This window comes from Pundamilia nyererei, unplaced genomic scaffold (assembly GCF_000239375.1).
Source record: "Pundamilia nyererei isolate P.nyererei 1_Seehausen unplaced genomic scaffold, PunNye1.0 scaffold00050, whole genome shotgun sequence".
Lineage (NCBI taxonomy): Eukaryota > Metazoa > Chordata > Actinopteri > Cichliformes > Cichlidae > Pundamilia > Pundamilia nyererei.
In genome coordinates this window covers 3,036,616-3,054,904 of record NW_005187451.1, presented here as the reverse complement: position 1 = coordinate 3,054,904, position 18,289 = coordinate 3,036,616, and the positions used below count along the sequence as shown (strand labels likewise).

Below are 18,289 nucleotides of genomic sequence, written 5' to 3'. Positions count from 1 at the left end.
ATTCAACATTAATGAATCAATGTTACGGAAGAGGAGGAAGCGCAGTTTTTGGCTTTCCCCATATTCCAACAGTGCTTCATGTCTTTGCTGTGACTGTCGCCCGCCATCATTTGCAGATGATAATGGTTGTAGCTGCTGCGATTCTTTCGACCAAAACAGGCGCAGCTTGATGACATCATCAACACGCGCTATCGCGATAGAGCGGTGTAGTCAAAATCTGTCGCTGGCCAAATGTATATCGTTTCTATCGCCCACCCCTATGTGTGCATTATTATTTCTTCATTTAATCTGGGGTGGAATAGGGGGTTATTTGTTGGATTTAATTATAGATTTTAATTGTTTCTAGGTATTTGATACATTTCCATGAGTCTGTATCCCACATCATGGATGGGATATTGTATAAGAGAAATTCCGGGTTGTGCCCAGTTGGGGTACTGATGATTTGGGGATTTTGTTTTGCAGGAGGAAAATGAAAAAGATTTGGGAGCGAGCCGTGAGTTTTCTTTCAGCGAATGAATCAAGGATTCGAACAGAGACTCAGACGATTGGTGGAGCAGACTTCCTGGTTTGGAGGTGGATCCAGCCTTCTCTTAATTGTGACAAGGGCTCCTCCAAAGTCTGGCAAGGAAAAGGTAACGCACTAAAGAGCGTCTAGTTGATCAGATGTTGTTTCAGGCCACTTGTTTGTCTAAATGCTGATGGACCTAATGGCATGTTAACCAGTCTGTAAACTTTATGGAGATGTTCTTACTGCCATCACCTGCCCGTTAACAGTTTGATCATGTTGCTGTTTCAGCGTTTCCGTTGGACCGGAGGAATTCACCTCCCAACAGCCTGACCCCATGTCTGAAAATCAGAAACATGTTTGATCCAGTCATGTAAGTTCTTTCTTCTGCATGTTTGATGATCTGTTAGGATCACATACATCACTAAAGATGTCCCAGGGTAGAGGACTAGAACGGTTTCAGGACTAAGTACGTTATAAATGGAAAAGATGAACTTGTGTTGTTTCTGAAAGTACGGACCGACCCTGTAATCAGCAGCTCAGGCTGGTGGTAGCGACACGGTGTGGGGCTGATGTTATCGGCACACGTTGGGCCTCTTGGTACCAGCTGAGCATCGTTTCAAAGCCATCAGCTGCTTCAGTCTTGTTGCTGACATGGATACGACTCCGTGTCACAGAGCTCATTGTACTCTAATGTTCTGTCACTAGATCAGTCTTATAGAGCACTGTTGGGATGTGATGGAGACTTTTTGGAAAACAATTGTTGATGGATTGTAATATTAGGATATTAATGTTACCATAACCATTTAATGGATGGAGAACGGTGCTCATTCACTGCATTGTCCAGTTTGGTGGAGGTGGGCTGTTTTTAAGCAGTCGGCCTTGCCCCCTTACTTCCAGTCAAAGGAACTCTTTGTGCTTCAGCACACCAAGACATTTTGGACAGGTTCGTGCTCCCAGTTTGGGGATGGGCCCTTCTTGTTCCAACATGACGGCACCCAAGGACACAAAACAAGTCATTAAAAACATGGACGAGTGAGTTTGTTGTGGAAGAACTGCAGTCCTGACCCCAACCCAAGAGAACAGCTTTGGGATGAAGCAGAGGGGGAACTGCACACCATGCTGTAACGCCCCCAGTCCCCAAAGCCGGCACCACAGACACGCAGTCCAACCTCTGCTGTTGGTGTTTGTTTAATTTACCGTTTCTTGACGGAGCAGCTTTTCAGTCGCTCGTTGTTTTCTCCGTGCCCGTCGCTACTCTCTCCCAGGCCCCGCCGTCCTACTGGGGTTAGATGACTGCTGTCAGCTGCGACAGCCAACCTTCCCCCGGCACCCCACCCTCAACCCTCTGCTTCACAGGCATTCTCATCCAACACCAGTGTCTGACTGCACACATGTTCTTCTGCATGGTCAAATATTCCCATGAGCACACACCTAAACCTTGTGGAAAGCCTTGCCAGAAGAGTTGAAGCAGTTAAAGCTGCAAACAGTGAGTCTGCATATCCAGGCGTCCATATCTACAAACAGGCTGTTGTGAGACTCGACCAGTTCACCAGGCTGTCAGTCTCCCTCCTACAGATGGACTCGTCTGCACCTGAGATGAGCCCGATGATGGGCTGGTGACTAAAGGTGCAGCTGTTGGTGAACAGGGAGGAGAAAGTGTAAATAGTCCTGGGGGAACTGGTGTCGATGCACTGAGAGTGAGGCATGCCTGCCTAGTCTGTCCGACAGGAAGTGATCCAGCTGCAGGTGGAAGCTGGGACGATTTTATAAAAAGCAGAACTAAAGTTCCCAAAAGTTCCCAGACAACTTTCTGCAGAGTCCAGATGTTGGAGGGGAAATGCAGTCCCGTGTTAAGAGCATCGTCTGCTGACCTGTTGGCTCCGTGTTGTTTGTTCCTGCTAAAGGTTGAAGCAACAATTTCCTTGCACATTTAGCAAAGTCCTGTCCAGCAGCTCTGCTTTGGGTGGAAAGTTGTGGGAAGCTGGTGTTTTATATCATTTTAAGAACTACACGTTTGTTATCGCCCTTCTGTCCTGATGGAACAGAGGTGACAAACGATTGATGCTTCTGTCCTCAGTGTTTACAGACGTGACTTTCTGCTCTTGTTACCTGATGTTTTCAGGGAGGTGGGGGAGAACTGGGACCTAGCCATTCGTGAGGCCATCTTGGAGAAATGCAGCGATAATGATGGCATTGTCCATATAGCTGTGGACAAGACCTCACGAGAGGTACGTTGTGCCTGCCCACAGTTTGGCTTTAATGCTGTTAGCTGCACGTGTCACTCCCGCCTCCTTTATCTTCACAGGGCTGCGTCTATGTCAAGTGTCTCTCTGCAGAGTACTCAGGGAAAGCCTTCAAGGCGCTTCATGGCTCCTGGTTTGATGGTAAATCACACATGATATGTTATTCACAATAAAACATGAAATATAGCGAATGTCTGAGAAAATATACAGTTTTAAGAAAAAATGATCATATTGAATTTGATGGAAGCAAATAGATACCGTAGGTAAATCTCCCAAAACTCTCCTAATGAAAGTGGACTGTAAGTGCAGCTGGAGCTGCTGCCAGAGTCCACGCCAGTATTGATGCTGCTGAACAGGAGCCAGGATTACAGCTGCTTTTCAAAGTTTTGATCATCTCCATGATGTTACTCCCGTGCTGCAGTTAAAGGAACCACTGAGATGTTTGGATCAAGTTCAGTGACGTGCTGTGAAATACAATCATGTTCAGCTCACATTTGCTCCTCATTGAGTTCCCACAGAGTCTAAAGCAGCGTCCAAATAACCTGATTGATTTCCTCTGATAGATGCGAGATTATCTCCCCCTTAGAACAGTTCTGCTCACAGCTCTGGTGCTGCTGTCGAACATGTTCAGTTTAACCAAAAACATGGAAGAATTTTATACGAATGACTGGAAAAAATAGTTTTCTATGTCAAACCCTCACGTAAGGTTTTATAATGCACAGCCATTATTACTCATGTGATACATGAAGAGCACAGAAAGGGAACATGTTTGTCAACCCTGTGATTAACATCAGTTTCTACTGTAAATGAGAGCAAACAGGACATGTTGTGCTTCAACACTGAGGAGCCTCTGATATTCACTCTGGGCTTTAGCAGGATTTCCCTACAAAATGATATAAGTAAGGATGGTCTGTAAGAAGGGGAACAGCGATCCAAGGATGGAACTTATTCAAGACTTTGAACATTAAACTAAAATATGTGTTGAACATTAAAGGTAGGGCTATGAAACGGAAAAGAGAGAATTTAATTTGGGGGATTTTTAACATCGATATCAGTAACTGAACTTCAACAAAGATTGGCTACATGTTAGGCTAAAAACAGAAGTTATTAGTGTGAGATGGTTTTGTCACGGAGGCCCAAACACACCAGCATACTATCAATGAAATCGGTCTGGTGTCACGCATAAGAAAGTTAAAGTGTGACTCCAGAGTCGGCCTGTAAGTAAGAATTGAATAAAATGGCAGCTGCTTGGATGCCTGTCAGAGGGAACTGCATCTGATCCAAGTCAAGAAGTGTTTTTGTGCCTAAAACCAAAATTTAAAACTGATTCGAGCGCCAGACTGAAAAACCACTGCTGGAGGATCCGTCAGTGGCTCCAAAACATCAAGTCTAATAAATAATCACATTTAAAGCAATAATCTGTACTCTTTGAAACACTGTCTACAAATCACTGTGGTTTATGTCAGCAGTACCAATTTAACAAAAATATCAACAGACATGATTTAGATGCTCGAAGGACAAAAACCCGTCCTTCAGGCGTTTCACGTGATAGTTTTCCAGCTTTCTGAGTGACGATGCACGTGGCCGACAGTGAAGTAAATGCAACCTGTAGGTGAACCCTCGTATGCTACGCATCTGCTAGAGGCCCAGTTTGCCACAAACATTGAAAGAATCAGCTTTATGGGAATACATGTGGCTCATATTCATGATTTATGACCCTGTGATGGGTTGGCTCATGTATGGAGGAGCACTGCAGTGATTGCTTCTGTTTCACAGGTAAGCTGGTGACGGTGAAGTATCTACGCTTGGACCGCTATCACCAGCGCTTTCCACAGGCACAGGGCTGCAGCACGCCGCTCAAGGCCTCTGGCCTCGCCACAAGTGTCACGAACACTACAGCCCACCTGCAGCATCACCGCTCAGCCAGCTCCCCGGGCTTCTCGTGAGGGCGGCTCGTGTTTGAACCTCCTACCGTGTGCTCCTCCCACGTCACAGCACCAGTCTGATGTTGCTGCTTTATAACAGGAAAGCCTTCAGTGTGTCACAGCAGAGCGTTTTCATTTGTTTCAGTTTACTTTTCTGAAAACAGGAAATTTGCAAGAGAAGATGTTCAGCAGTGTTTGTTTTTTTCTTAATACTCTTTATATTAGAAACGTCACAGATTTTAGAAGTAAGCAAAGCTCTTGTGGATGTTTAAGGTTTTTGCAGAGACTCCAGTCTTCTATTATTCGTAGTATAAAGTCCTGCTATAATGGAATACGTTTGGCCATGTACGGCTGCATGTGGCAGAGCGTGCCTCGACATAAACTTCAGTACAACGGTGTATTTAACCTGTTTAGTATCATTTAGTAAAGACAGGCTTCTAGGTTGTGCTGTAAATATGTGAAGCACGAGCTTTACGACATCTTTGTACTCAAAGTAAACCTTCGGCGCACATTTTTCACGCCGCGCTCGGCAGTACAAGGATGCACGAGGTTTAGCTGGAAGAGCGGAGCGTCGGTCGCGTCGTGGTCGCTGCGTTTGGTTTTTCAGCCACTCTTTGGGCTCGATTTGGGGGACAGCAGCCCGCGGGGCGCCCCAGTACTCTGCTGTTATAGCAAAGTGTTTAACATTCACCTGGAGCTCTCGTCTCTTGTTATAGTCCTTTATATACCCGAATCTTTTTGTTTCTCTTGTTTGTTTCCCCTCTTACGTGTTGGGTCGTTAATGCGCCAGCGTGTGGTCTTTACATGCGTGGCCTACAGAACTGAGCGTGTTTCCTCACCTGTCAGCCTCTTGTACTGATACAACCACTGGTTTGTCTCTAAAGCACTATCACGTTTTTTACAGGTTAGAATACTAATTTCCAAATATTCCAGAGACTGTAAGGAGGCCAAGGATTCCAGGTGGTCTGAACAATGAGCGTTTTCCTTTTTGCAGTGTGAAGTTGAACAGATGGCGCAAACTTAAAATGCTCAACGGCTGCTGCAGCAGTTTGCAGTAGACGACCCAACGGTGCCTTAAACCTTTTCCCTTTCTTTTCATTGTTTTGAACTGGTGATGCATTACTGGATAATGTAACGGGCTTAACAAATGGAGAAACTGTTTAAAGTGTGAGTAACGCCAGTTCTGCGTGACATCTTGAGATTTGGTGTTTTGTAGCAGTTTCTTTTGATATGAAACCAAAAGCTTGTATTTATTTAATTTTTGACAACCGAGCTGATATATTCTTATGTCGCTGGACCGGTTAAATATCTTTTCCTCCATCAGGGATGACCTTATATTGTCAGGATGTGTACAACATAAATAAAGACTTTTCAGAAATCAGCCAGTTGTTAGTGCATCAGTGTAATCTATTTTTGTACGTGTCCGCCACAGTGATTACAGGGGCTGCATGTCAGTGTTTCATGTGATGGCTCCTCTGCTTAAACGCATACACCTGATGTTTTATGTAAACCCTGTGTATTGATATAACTCAAATATGCCATTATATGCAGTTTGATTTCTCTTGTATGGGTGTGGTTCGACTTTGGGATTTGCAAATAATTTCAGACATTTTAATGCGATTTGTAAATTGTACAAACTGCTCATATTAAAGGTTTATTAGTTTTTATATTTGTACACGTGTGTGTGTTTTCTGCCGTTTGTACGCGAGACGGAAAGAGTTTATACATTTTATTTTATTTTAATTCAAAGCTGCCGCTTTAACAACTCCGGAAAAACCGGGAATACCGTCCGTGGTTGGAATTATGGAACGGCAGCTCGCGGGACCGTGAAGGGGGAGGGGCTTGGAGTCGCCGAGTGAAGTCGTGGCCATAATTGGACATGTGCAGGTCGTTTTACCCGGACGCATGTTTGGTTGCGCCGATAACCTTCCGCTGTTTGCCTATGACGTCAGCTGGCTTATGCTCCGAAGAGTCGCCGGCACGGGGAGCTCCTTCCGCCGCCAGCCGCTCGTCAGCGTCGCGGTCCTGCTGCTGCTCCTCGCTGGTACGTTACCGCGTTGTTAGTAAACCGGGAATGTCTTCGTCCATCGGGGACTGTACGAATGTAAAACACTCGGATTTTAAAAACGGGGCGAACATTGAAATGATTTAGTTTCCAAATGAAGACCGAATATTAAGATGGGGATATGCTCGGCGGGCAGAGACGGGTGGGAGTGTGGAATAACTTTAACACGCGTGTCCTCGTTTCCTACTGAGTGCATACTTGCTGCAAATATCGGTAAAAGTGGTGCGTGTTACATAATCCCACTCGTGACGTAATCCACGGTGCTACACCTAACTGACATCTAGTGGCAGAAGGTGTCGCCATCATGACGTATCTGGTGAAAATCTCACGAATTCTCACAGTTGGAGGGTTTCGTGTAGCTGCGTTCCCGACATGAAGCACCAGCCCCGTGGCTGCTCTCCCACTGCTGGGTGTGCAGTTCCTGGGAGCACCCAGAGCTCTAAGATGAAACCTGTATTTACAGTTTGAATGGACGTATGTAATGCTGTCCCTTATCCACTCTGGAGCAAAACTCTGTGCTTTCCACACGTGTTCACACAGTACTATAAAAAGTATTTCATTACCGATAACACATATGTCACACAAACGCACAATTTACAAGATGAATTTCAAAATGTATTAGAAGAGTGTGTGTGTGTGTGTGTGTGTGTGTGTGTGTGTGTGTGTGATAGAGAGACATGGATCAGCTCCTGCAGCCACGAAACAGCTGTTTCAACAAGAATTCATAGTAAATAGTTAAATGCAGCCATGCTGGTGTTCAGCAGTATTTACCCACAGAACTTACCTCAAAACAGTTTAACTTATGAATCACAGCCAGTAGATCCCATTCATACATGTTTTCTGGGGTTAATAAAATAATCCAAATATGATAGTCCTCTTTTCTCTCTCTCTCTGTCTTCAGTGTGACTGTTATGGCTGTCCTCGTCAGACGTGGCCTTTTTGTGGCCCTGCATCATGCCCTCGGGCAGGGTAGCAGCTCAGTCTGCCACCCTGCATTGCCTGCTGCTCGTCTAGGTACCTGCTGCTCGTCTAGAGTAACCTGTTAGTTTAGGTGTAAAATCATCCATATAACCAACGTTGGCTGTGGTTCTTATTTAGTCCAAGAAGCTGTTTGTTTCAATCAATCTAATGTAATCCAGTGCTTAAAAGCATACCGTATACGTACTGTACATTATGACCAAAAATATCAACACACCTTAGTGCTACATAAACCATGCACACAGCTGTGTCAGCTGCAAACACAAGCATTTATAAAGAGATGATAAGTAGGCTACTGAAGTGCTGTGGTTTTAATGTGTCAGGACCCGCTGATGGAAACATCGTCACCAGAACTGGGCTTGAAGTCTTAAAGTACCGATCGTACAGTAGAGCCGCGACTAGTGTGCTGGATGGGTTTGAGCTAAATAATGACCTGTTTAAGAGCCAGTGGTGCTGGTTTCAGTCTTTATGCAAATGTGCTGTTTTTAAGTAGGGCTGCCACGATTAGTCGACTAGTCACGATTAGTCGACTATTAAAATCGTCGACGACTGATTTAATAGTCGACGCGTCGTTTGAAGCTTTGTAAGATCCCAAAAGACGCAGGAATAAGTAGCAGGATTTAAGAGTGTAATAACGGACTGAAACAGAAGATGGCAGCACTGCATGTACAAGGATGCCAGCTGCCGTTAAACCCTGAAGAAGAAGAAGCTGTGTCCCAGAATTCATAGCGCAGCCCAGCTCAGTTGTCAACAATGGCGGCAGCGAGTTAGTTTTAATATTACTCTTATTATTCTTTCTGGGTCACAAAATAAACGTTTAACATATTTTCAGGTAAGAATGTAGCTGTGTAAACCTCAAATATCTGCTCAGTTTATCAGGACACCGCATATTTTCAAAAGCGCTCCGACGTTTTCGGAGACGTCTGTTACCCACTAGCTCGTTAGCTAGCCGGGGGCTAGGCTAACTAGAGCCGTGAGAACACCGGACTCCCGGCAAATCGTTTTCAAACCCACCGCTGTCTTTCACTACTCAGGTTAAACATGATATATGAGTCACTTAGATAACTTAACAATGATATTGTTTGGCTGTTTTCAGTATTTTATTTGTTCCTGAGTAAATCGGTTTGGCTGAGATTAAAGTTTTTACACAGCTGAATAAACGTCAAGCAGACAGCTGATTATCAGAAGTGTGAGATGCTCGAGAATTTACTCCGGTGTCCTGTTATATTTTAGATAGCAAGGAGTTTATTAAACTTCACCGAAACAATCTGCAAATTTCATTAAAATTTAATAAACTATCATCTTGTCTTTATTTTTAGTTAGCACAGACCTTACACACTTAAAGCTGTAAGCTAATGATAGTTATATAAGAGCAGATGCTGCTGGTGCAATAAGCTGTAAGTTTTACGTCCAATGGGTGATGATCTGATTAGTGACTAATCGCAACAATAATCGGTGACTAGTCGACTATCAAAATAATCGTTTGTGGCAGCCCTATTTATAAGGTTGGAAACCTGCAGCCAGGTGAGACTGAAGCAGTCACCTGATGATGATGATGCTGAAACGTTTCTCCATTGAAAACATCCAGATGAACAGAATCAACCTTCTGGGATTGACTTGGATGATTGAGCGTGCATCAAGACATGTAAAAGACGGCTTGAACACACCAGGATGTCTTGTAATGTTTTGTAATACAATGATGAGACAATCTACAGAGGTGAGGTGTAGGCACTAAACAGCTGGTGCCAGGACAACAACCGTTTCTCTCAACGTCAGCAAAACAAAGAAGTTGATGTTGGACCAACGAGAAGAACACCTGCCCACCCACATCAGCGGTGCTTAGGTTCCTCGACGGGAACATTATCAAGGACATCTCCAGGACTCATGGACAGTGTAGTCAGGGAGGTGTGTCAGTGCTTATACTTTCTAAAGGAGGCTTAGGAGGTTTGGCTTGAACGCCAACATCTCCTCAACCTTCCGCAGAAGCACAATCGAGGGCCTACTAACAGGCTGCGCGACAGTTGTCAACAGCTGAATATCACTACAAGGAACGCCACGCGCCTCCCTGACATTAAAAACATCTGTGAGCAGTTTTCTACACTTTCAGAAAGCTTGTATCTGTTTTCACAGCACTGAGTTCATCTGTAAAAAAAGATCTAATCCAATATTGTGTCTACAGATGACGGACAGCCTGGTAAAGAACCAGTTTTAAGGCATTGATGCACTTTGTATTAGCAGCGTGTCAGAAACGCTGAGGTAAACCATATTACACAAGATCTCTGCTGAAAATCAGCGACAAGCTCTCATTGAGTAACGGTTCATGAAGTCGGCGTCATGGACGAGGAATCTGAATGTGAAATATTTGGTTCAATTGTCATTAGTAATGAGGTATAACAGCCATCTGCAGGACACCGTGGGGGAGGCTGTGTCATTGTTTGGGGCGGTTTGTCCACTTGTGGTGTTTGGCCGTCTTGTCAAAGCTAACAGAATAATGAAGGCAGGAAAGTACTGTCAGATTATAATCCCCATCAAGTATCTTTTGAAAAGCCTCTGACTGGATTCAGTCTGCAGCACGACTGTGATCTCAAACACGATGGAACATTATTGGTCATAAAGGAGTCTGGGATCACGTAATCAAAGGGAGTCAACATCCAGAAAGCCTCGTAATGTCCTTTAATAAGTGTAGAGACGGGTTCCTGAAGACTGCTTCAAGACATTAACTGCCTAAGAGCGTTCAGGATGTGCGGAGAATAAAGGGGGTCGCACTGTACGCGTCGCTTGTGCCGTATATGATGTATTTCATTTCTGTTTGCATGTTTCAATAAGTCGTTGCACCGAGTTTTGCACAGTTCTTTACTTAGGTTAACATTTCTGTAATGATAGTGTTTATGAAAGTCTGAATTATAACGTGATAGCCTCGTTGATGTTATCCCGTACTTGAACGAGGCAGACCTGCTCATGTTGCGATAACCTCTCTCAGAGACCAGAGAATTCATATGTACATGAATGTTTAAGGCTGTAAACGACTGTTAAATTGTAGAAGATGTTGCCTGTGGTCTCGTACTGTAGCAGTCTGACATTCTCTGCTGGGTCATCAGGTCATCTCATCTGAGACTCTGTTCGTTTGTAACTGCTCGTGATGTTGTTTCACCCTCTGTCTGCTACTCTTCATACAGCCCAGTCCTTGGTTGCAACCCTGCTAAGGGGTGTTTGGTTCTAGTGCTGGGTGGAATACGTTTCTCCAACATCCATGTCGGGCTTCAATCTGCTGCATCTAATAACCAAGAGTCAGCCTGTAGCTCTGAGGTCCTGCAGTCTTCCCTCAGGTCCACTGATTGGGTGCTGTGTGCCTGCTCTGCTTTGCCTCACTAAAACTTTAACACTCCTGGTGTGTCAGCCTGACTTTACATTTTTCCAAGATTTTGCACTGATAGATGTTTGACAAACACAGACTTGGTGCCAGTTTGTGTTTTCCAGTAAACTTCATCCTGTAAGAGCTGCTTCATGTGTTGCCAGGTCCTAGATTTGGCTGAAAAATGAGTGCAACCACTGTAACTCGTCTTTAGTCTCTGACCTGCTAGTCTAACAGATAAACGATTCACCGCTTGGCTTTCTTGCTGCTTGCATGCACTGAGTGATTTTGTTTGTGACGTTGCACCACATGCTGCTCGTAGATTCTTGCAGTCTGAAATGGTGCCAGTGTGTTTTTTGTTTTCCTGGACAGCCAGTTTTACCAACATGCACATATGTTCTCTGTCAACCCAGAGGAGCATCTCCGTAAAAGCCTTGCACCTTTCCTTCAGTTCGTACATAAATACAGAGCTTCTCAGGTGGATATGATCCATTTGGAACATTTTGATTGTTGAGGTGTAAACAATCCAGCTTATTCATCTCAACTGTAGCTCAATCTGTGTTATTGATCCACCTGCTCTTAGATGTATTCATTTTGTTTGTATTCATATGACGGTGTGCAGTGTGGTTAATACTTGTTGCTCTCTGTGCCTGACCTCTCAGGAGCATGTAGGACTAAAAGGACATGGCCTCTGAGGTTCACACAGGAGGAGCTGAGACAGCGCCTCACACCAATGCAGTACCATGTGACCCAGGAAAGAGGAACTGAGAGGTACAAGTTAGTCTTTCAAAATAAACCACTGAGGTTCATTATGTAAAAAATGTGACCTGGTCGATGTAATCACAGAAGTTACTCTGGAAGCCGTACTTCAACCCGTTCAGTATTTGAAACGAAATCATGAAACTGTCAGTTTATAGTTGCTGCCAGCTGCCAGATTATTGCTTACATCATTTATGGTGATGTTTTACTACTTGATCTAAGTTATTACCAGATAAAATCAATCAGCTTGTTGTTCAGTTACATGAACAGGACTGGGATCAGTTTTATTTACACAGTTCCAACAACAGTCGCCTCAGTGCGCTGAAAGGTCCGAACTGAAGTGCATCACAGCTAAATGAAGTCAGTGTCGTGAAGTTTCACTTCGTTCTTTTCCACAGCGCCTTCAGTGGAGAGTTCACGTATCAAACAGATGAAGGGACCTACGCCTGTGTCGTCTGTGGGTCGGCCCTGTTCAGGTAAGACTGCCCTGCTGTTTGTTGTTGTGTGTGACTGTTAGCGCAGTGCTTCGGTGCTGCCGTGTGCATACGTACTCGCCTGCTGCCCCTCGGCCTCTGTACACGGGCACCTGTGGGATAAAGGTGAAATCATAGCATAGTTCTGGTCAAGCTCATCTGAGAGTTTCAGTAGATGTAACTTTGGTATTAATGTGAAAATCCCAGGTGACTTCCTCCTTCAGTTGTCACATTCACAAGAATTTCTGAAAACTTGACCTCTGACCTTGTACTTGAGGTCGCCAGTACGCCATCAGCTTTTGATGGCTGTGGGGTAAAAACGTAAAGGTCAGTAGAACAGCTGACAGTAGGAGACGTAGCACGCCACTACAGTTTAAAATAATATGGCGAATAAGACACAAACCAGTATTTTGCTTCATGGCATTTTTATTTTCTCTCGTAGTTCCAACTCTAAATTTGACTCCGGATCAGGTAAGTTAAACTTCACATTTTAAAAATGTAAAAGATTATTTGAATGTACTGTATGTAAAGCTACGTGTGTGCTAAGAACGAGCTCTTACTGCCTTAAACTGATACTGTACAGCACGCAGGAAACAAGCTGAATGTGGGACACGGTCAACAACAGGCAGACGTGTAGCCGCAGGAGTTTCTGACTTGTTTATCAGTCTTTTGTAAATGTTGGAACAACTTTTATAAACACATCAATAACAATACGGTGTGGTCCAACACTTCTGTTATTATAGTTTATTTCCACTAGACAAACAAGATGAATATTTTACAGCTGCTGAACAGAGAGAATTAAACTGTGGATCAACACAATCATACGTGGCTGTAGTGCGTCGTAGTTCAGTGATGCTCATTACACTTGGCTGGATGTCTCCTTTGTTATGCATTGTTGTAAAGTTTTCAGGTCCATGAATATGAAAATAAATATCGTTAAATCTGCTTCTGACTAAAAGCTCTGAGCTGGTTTGGTAGAAAACAAAGTTTCACTTCATGTAAACAAACAACCGACTCTGTAAAAGAGATTCACAGTAACTCCGACAGACAAACGTAGCTACAATGTTACAGATGATGATGCAGCGTGTTGTTACTAGACGACGTGATGCTGTCATGGTTACAGGTTGGCCATCCTTCAGCGACCTCATGAAGGAGGAATCCATTACTAAGGCTGATGACTTCTCCTATGGGATGCACAGAGTAGAGGCTACTTGCAGTCAGGTAAACTCGTCATCAACAGCTGTTGTTTACTCTTCTACTACGAGGTCGTCAGTCTGTCACAGGGCTGACACAGACAGACAACCATCCACTGTCACACCTGTGGGCCAGGTGACCTAACCCCACTGCATGTGTTTGGACTGTGGGAGGAAGCCACACAAACACAGGGACACAAGCTGTTAGCCCGAGGTGCTACCCACTGGGCACTAAAGTGGATGAAACTTAGATGTATTCATGCACTGAATCATTTTAGGCTGTGTTACTGTTACTGATCGCTATTTTCAGTTAGACAGAAACACATCGTTTCTCTCAGATCAACGTTTGCCAAGATTCAGTATGACTCACAAAAACGTGACTCACAGCACTCATGTTTCTATGTTTCACCAGTCGTTACGTTCACTGTGACCCAGGCTCAACAAAATGTAGCTGAAGGGTTTTTAGAAAGCATAACATTTGCCACCGGATCAGAATCAGACTGCTTTCAAACAGTCTCTGTTCTTGGCGACTGAATTTTCACCAGAATGATGCAAATAAAGTCATGTGGAGAATATCGTTGCCATTTATCAGGATCAGGAGTAAATCTCTTCCTTTCTGCTTCAGTGTGGAGCTCATCTGGGACACCTGTTTGACGACGGTCCGAGACCCACAGGGAAGCGATACTGCATCAATTCTGCCTCACTGGCGTTTCAGCCTAAAGACACCGCGCCCTCTGCCTCCAGGGGTGAAGCTGAGGGTGGAGCTGCCAGTAGCTCTGCGAGCGATGAGAAGACTGAGCTGTAAAGAAAAACAGAGGAAAGAAGAAGAAAGCCCCTGAGATTAGTTCTATTCTGACTTACTGTGTAAGAAACAGGTGATTATGAGGTGATGTTCAGGATTCAGCCACTGACCAAATATTCTCTGTGAACAGTCATGCAAGAAGGAAGTTGTGTATTTCTTTTTGAGCTGCAGATAAGGAAAAGATTAGAGGAAAAATAAGCTGTTTTCAATCATTTAATGATGCGCACAGGAACACACTTCATTTAAAGTTCTTGTTACTCTCACTTATTAAAATTTGGTTAATGGATTGACTTTGGATTTTAAAAACAAACTGCTGTCGTCTCGTTCTGTCACACCAACCCTCTGCATGTCCTCCTCTACATTCATCAATCTTCACTCTGGTCTTCCTCTTTGCCTCCTGCCTGCACCGTCCCTCCTCTGCAAATGTCCTGCCCATGTTATCCTGCCCATCCAGGAAGAAAACCCAGCATTTATTCCTCGTGTCTTTAGCACATACCTCCACCTTTGTGGGGGCTCACCTGCCGGCTCCCTACTCTCAGTACAGATCCCAACTATTGCAGTCATGGAGACTTCTGTCTGACCTCATCTGTCCACCTCCGTCCCCTGCAAACGAGGACGGGCTCACAGCCCTGATATAATCTCACCCCCACCATGAACCTGTCTTACCTGACCCCAGGTGCCTTGCTATCCTCATGCACTTCCTCTCTCGTGCGTTCTCTAGATCTTTCTGACCTTCTTTGTATTTTTTCATCAACACTGTGGCGCTGCTCTGCTGCTCACTGATTGTTCCTGGATTCAAAAACTTGTCCCTACATGTTCATGGTATGGCTGATCAGCTTCATCCACCCAAAACCTTTCATTTCCTGTGTCTGTATTTGGATTGTGTCTGCAGAATTAAACATGATCTGGTTTGTAGGCATGCACACACAAACATGTAGACATTGTTATATCGTCACTTTGAAATGATTAGATTTTATGACCATATATTTTTGAAGACGTGGTTGCACACTTATATTTTATTAATGATATATACACTTGCTCCTTCTTTAGCTCTACCTTGAGAAATATTTGCAGTTTTTGGTCACAGTGTGAATTAAAATAGTTAACTGGTGAATAAAAACTATCCAACACTATGACTTGCTGCTTGTATATTTGAAACTGTAACGTATTTGTGGGTAGTTCCCAAGGGACCACAAGGCAACACGAGACGGTTGTTAAGAGCTGGACCAGTGAGCTGAACGCTGCTTGCTGTGAGTTTTATCTTCTAGTATCACAAAGAGCAACAAAGGCTTCTTCTGGTTAGAGTAGATGTTACGATTAGGCAATGAAAGTGTGAAGCAGGTATAGCAAAACCCAACATGAAACTATTAATTGTTTTTGTGAACATTAAACTTTATACAAAGTGTTCTTTCTATCTATCAGTACCTGTTATCTTTTTGTAGTCTGATTACTTCAGTTGCCTTGAACACTCACCGTATGTCTGAACCTGCTGAGGTGCACGGTTGGTGGACCAGTCCACTAGTTCGGACAAAAGCTGGACGGTCATGGCCAAGTAGGCTGTTTGTACTCGCTGGCCTTTTGATTAAGAACACCTTGCTAGAACCGGACTAGACCCTCCAGAAGTGCCTTAATTCCTCATGGAATTGCTTCAACATTACTGGAAACACTGGTCAGAGATTGTGGCCCATATTAACGTGGTAACATCACACAGATGCTGTAGATTTGTTAGCCGTACATCACTGATGCAAATGTGTTGGAACCCATTTATAAGGTGTTCTTTTGGGTCAAGACTTTGGAACCCGTTTGAGTCCACTGAACCCACTGTCATGTTCAAGAAACCAGACCTGAACTTTATCCACACTAATCAGTTGATGTGTACTTCTAGCAGGACAGCATGTCATAAAGAGATGAACTTAGTAAGCAGCAACACTCAGGGAGGCTGTGGTGTTGAAAATAAGCAGCTGTGACCTCTGAGATCCAATCTTCTCTAAGACAGTGGGATGGAAAACTGTTCTGCACCAAACGTTTGTACTGGGTCCCCCCCCCCTCTCTTTCTGGGTGTCACATCCTCCGAGATGACTTGTAACTTCAACCATTGTCACCATTGTTGACAGACCCTGTCACCGCTCTCTGTGTGTCCTTTCTTTAACGTGATTTAAAACATAAATCAAACTTTAAAAGCACTAAATTACATATAGATAACAGACTAAATATATGTATGTATATATAAATATTATGTAAACCCTAGTGATTAAATAAAGAAAATCTTAAATAGGAATGGGGGGGAGCAAATGGGATATTGCACAGTGGCAGGAATGAGCAGCAGCACAGACTGAACAGCACAAAGGTTTTAGTGGCAGTTAGTACAGTATTGCACTTTAAAAATAAATACCAATAAAGTGAAGTGAGCAGTGCAGATTATACAGAGTACTTGTGAAGCTGCAGGTAGCTTCTGAGTGCGTCCTGTGTGTGTGTGTAAGTGTTGTGGTTGAGGTGTCGTATGGCTCGATGGTAGAAACAGAGACTCCTGTAACGTCTGCCAGAGGAGAACAGCTGATGGGTGGCTGTGGTCCTCGATGATGCTGTGTGCTTTCGAAGGCATCGCTGAAGATAAATGTCCTGAATGGCAGGAATTCAACCCTCCTCATCTTTTCCAAGTGTTTTCACACTATTTTTGCATTTGGCTGGGTCAGTGTCACTACTGGTAGCCTGACAGGGTGTGTAGATCACAGAGAGATTCCACAGGTAGTCCAGCTCTTTCAGGATGGCACATCAATACATGTCACTGCCAGACGCTTTGAAGCCAACAGAACCACACTGAGGCCGCCTAAGTGAAGGAATTAATTTTATTTTCCATTGAAATCTGATGTATTTTCAAAGTGTTCCTTTAACTTTTTCAAGCAGTCTATTTAAAAATAAAATCAATCTCATTCTGAATCTTTACCTTTGAATTAGTGTTAAACTAGTTACATTCATCGCATTTAACTGACGCTGGGGTGGCTGCAGCAGGTCATCTAATTGAAAGGTCGGTGGTTTGGGGAACATACTGAACCTCACAGCTGATTCACTATATGGTACATCACATATAGTATGGGACATATATACACCTCCCACAGACTAGACACCGAGGTTGCCATTCTCACATCCTGAGGCAAAGCAAGACCTTTGGTGCTGTAGACGGATGAGCTTCTGTAATCCAGCAGGAGAGTGAGTCTCTGTTTAGACAGAGCTGGCAGGTCACACATTGCACATTCTGAGTGTGGTCACACGCAACGGACACACAATGGAAACTCCTCTGCTCCTCAGATGCAGAAGGAGAGAAGCAAAAGCTCAGAAGCTCAAATTCCATAAAGCTATAAGCTGCAGGAATAACCCTGGGTAAATATGCAGTGTTCAGGCGCAACAGAACCCTGAGGCCAAGAGAACTGTGTGCCAGAGGGATGCTTAGACAAAGCATGAAGGTCAACAGACACATGAAGGTGACCCACTCACTCTGCAGAAACCAAAGTGAGAAGCAATGCAGTCTTATATGTAGGGATGGGTACTGATAAGATTTTCACGATTCCGATTCCATTTTCGATTCTGTTTAACGATTCGATTCTTTATCGATTCTTTTTAAAAAAGGAGAACACTAAGGTCGATTAGCTTAGAACTTTGTTTTATATCTTCTCTTTGAACAAGATAGAAATTTAGGAGTAACATGGCCTTACAAACCCAACAGATCTTAAGAGATCCAGCCCACGGCTCTTTAATGGGGTGTCACAGGGTCCCCAGGAAAAAAAATTGTAAATGTAAAATAATAAAATAAATATTCTTCTGTAGCAATCAGAGATGGGCGTTACTGTAATCAGATTACTTTTTTCAAGTAACGAGTAAAGTAAGGGATTACTATTGCAAAAACGGTAATTAGATTACCGTTACTTACCGTTACTTTCAATAACTAATTTTTTAGGAACGCTGCGTTACTGCGTTACTAAAACCGTGATTTTTT

General features: G+C 43.8%; 2 protein-coding genes across 4 annotated transcripts in view; both read left to right on the top strand.

The window, feature by feature from the left end:
- lemd3 (LEM domain containing 3) overlaps positions 1 to 6,343 on the top strand; it is a 15,563-nt gene extending 9,220 nt beyond the window's left edge. Inside the window, exons 9-13 of the mRNA XM_005733209.1 lie at positions 463 to 632; positions 797 to 878; positions 2,631 to 2,736; positions 2,814 to 2,892; positions 4,528 to 6,343. Of these exons, the coding sequence (XP_005733266.1) occupies positions 463 to 632; positions 797 to 878; positions 2,631 to 2,736; positions 2,814 to 2,892; positions 4,528 to 4,697 (607 nt within the window). The 3' untranslated portion in view covers positions 4,698 to 6,343. The remainder of the gene's footprint in view (positions 1 to 462; positions 633 to 796; positions 879 to 2,630; positions 2,737 to 2,813; positions 2,893 to 4,527) is intronic.
- Positions 6,344 to 6,524: 181 nt separating this feature from the next.
- Positions 6,525 to 15,434, top strand: msrb3 (methionine sulfoxide reductase B3). Of its 3 annotated transcripts, XM_013910881.1 has the most exons (7): positions 6,655 to 6,720; positions 10,896 to 11,045; positions 11,734 to 11,842; positions 12,229 to 12,306; positions 12,746 to 12,774; positions 13,427 to 13,524; positions 14,122 to 15,434. In XM_013910881.1, exons 2-7 carry the CDS (start codon positions 10,970 to 10,972, stop codon positions 14,299 to 14,301), a joined length of 570 nt encoding a protein of 189 aa, XP_013766335.1. In that variant the 5' UTR covers positions 6,655 to 6,720; positions 10,896 to 10,969; the 3' UTR covers positions 14,302 to 15,434. The 3 variants fall into 3 exon arrangements, with proteins under 3 accessions (XP_005733265.1, XP_013766335.1, XP_013766334.1); XM_005733208.2 differs by lacking the exon at positions 10,896 to 11,045 and having other exon boundaries at positions 6,525 to 6,720; XM_013910880.1 differs by lacking the exons at positions 6,655 to 6,720; positions 10,896 to 11,045 and adding an exon at positions 7,406 to 7,755.
- Positions 15,435 to 18,289: the final 2,855 nt, after the last annotated feature.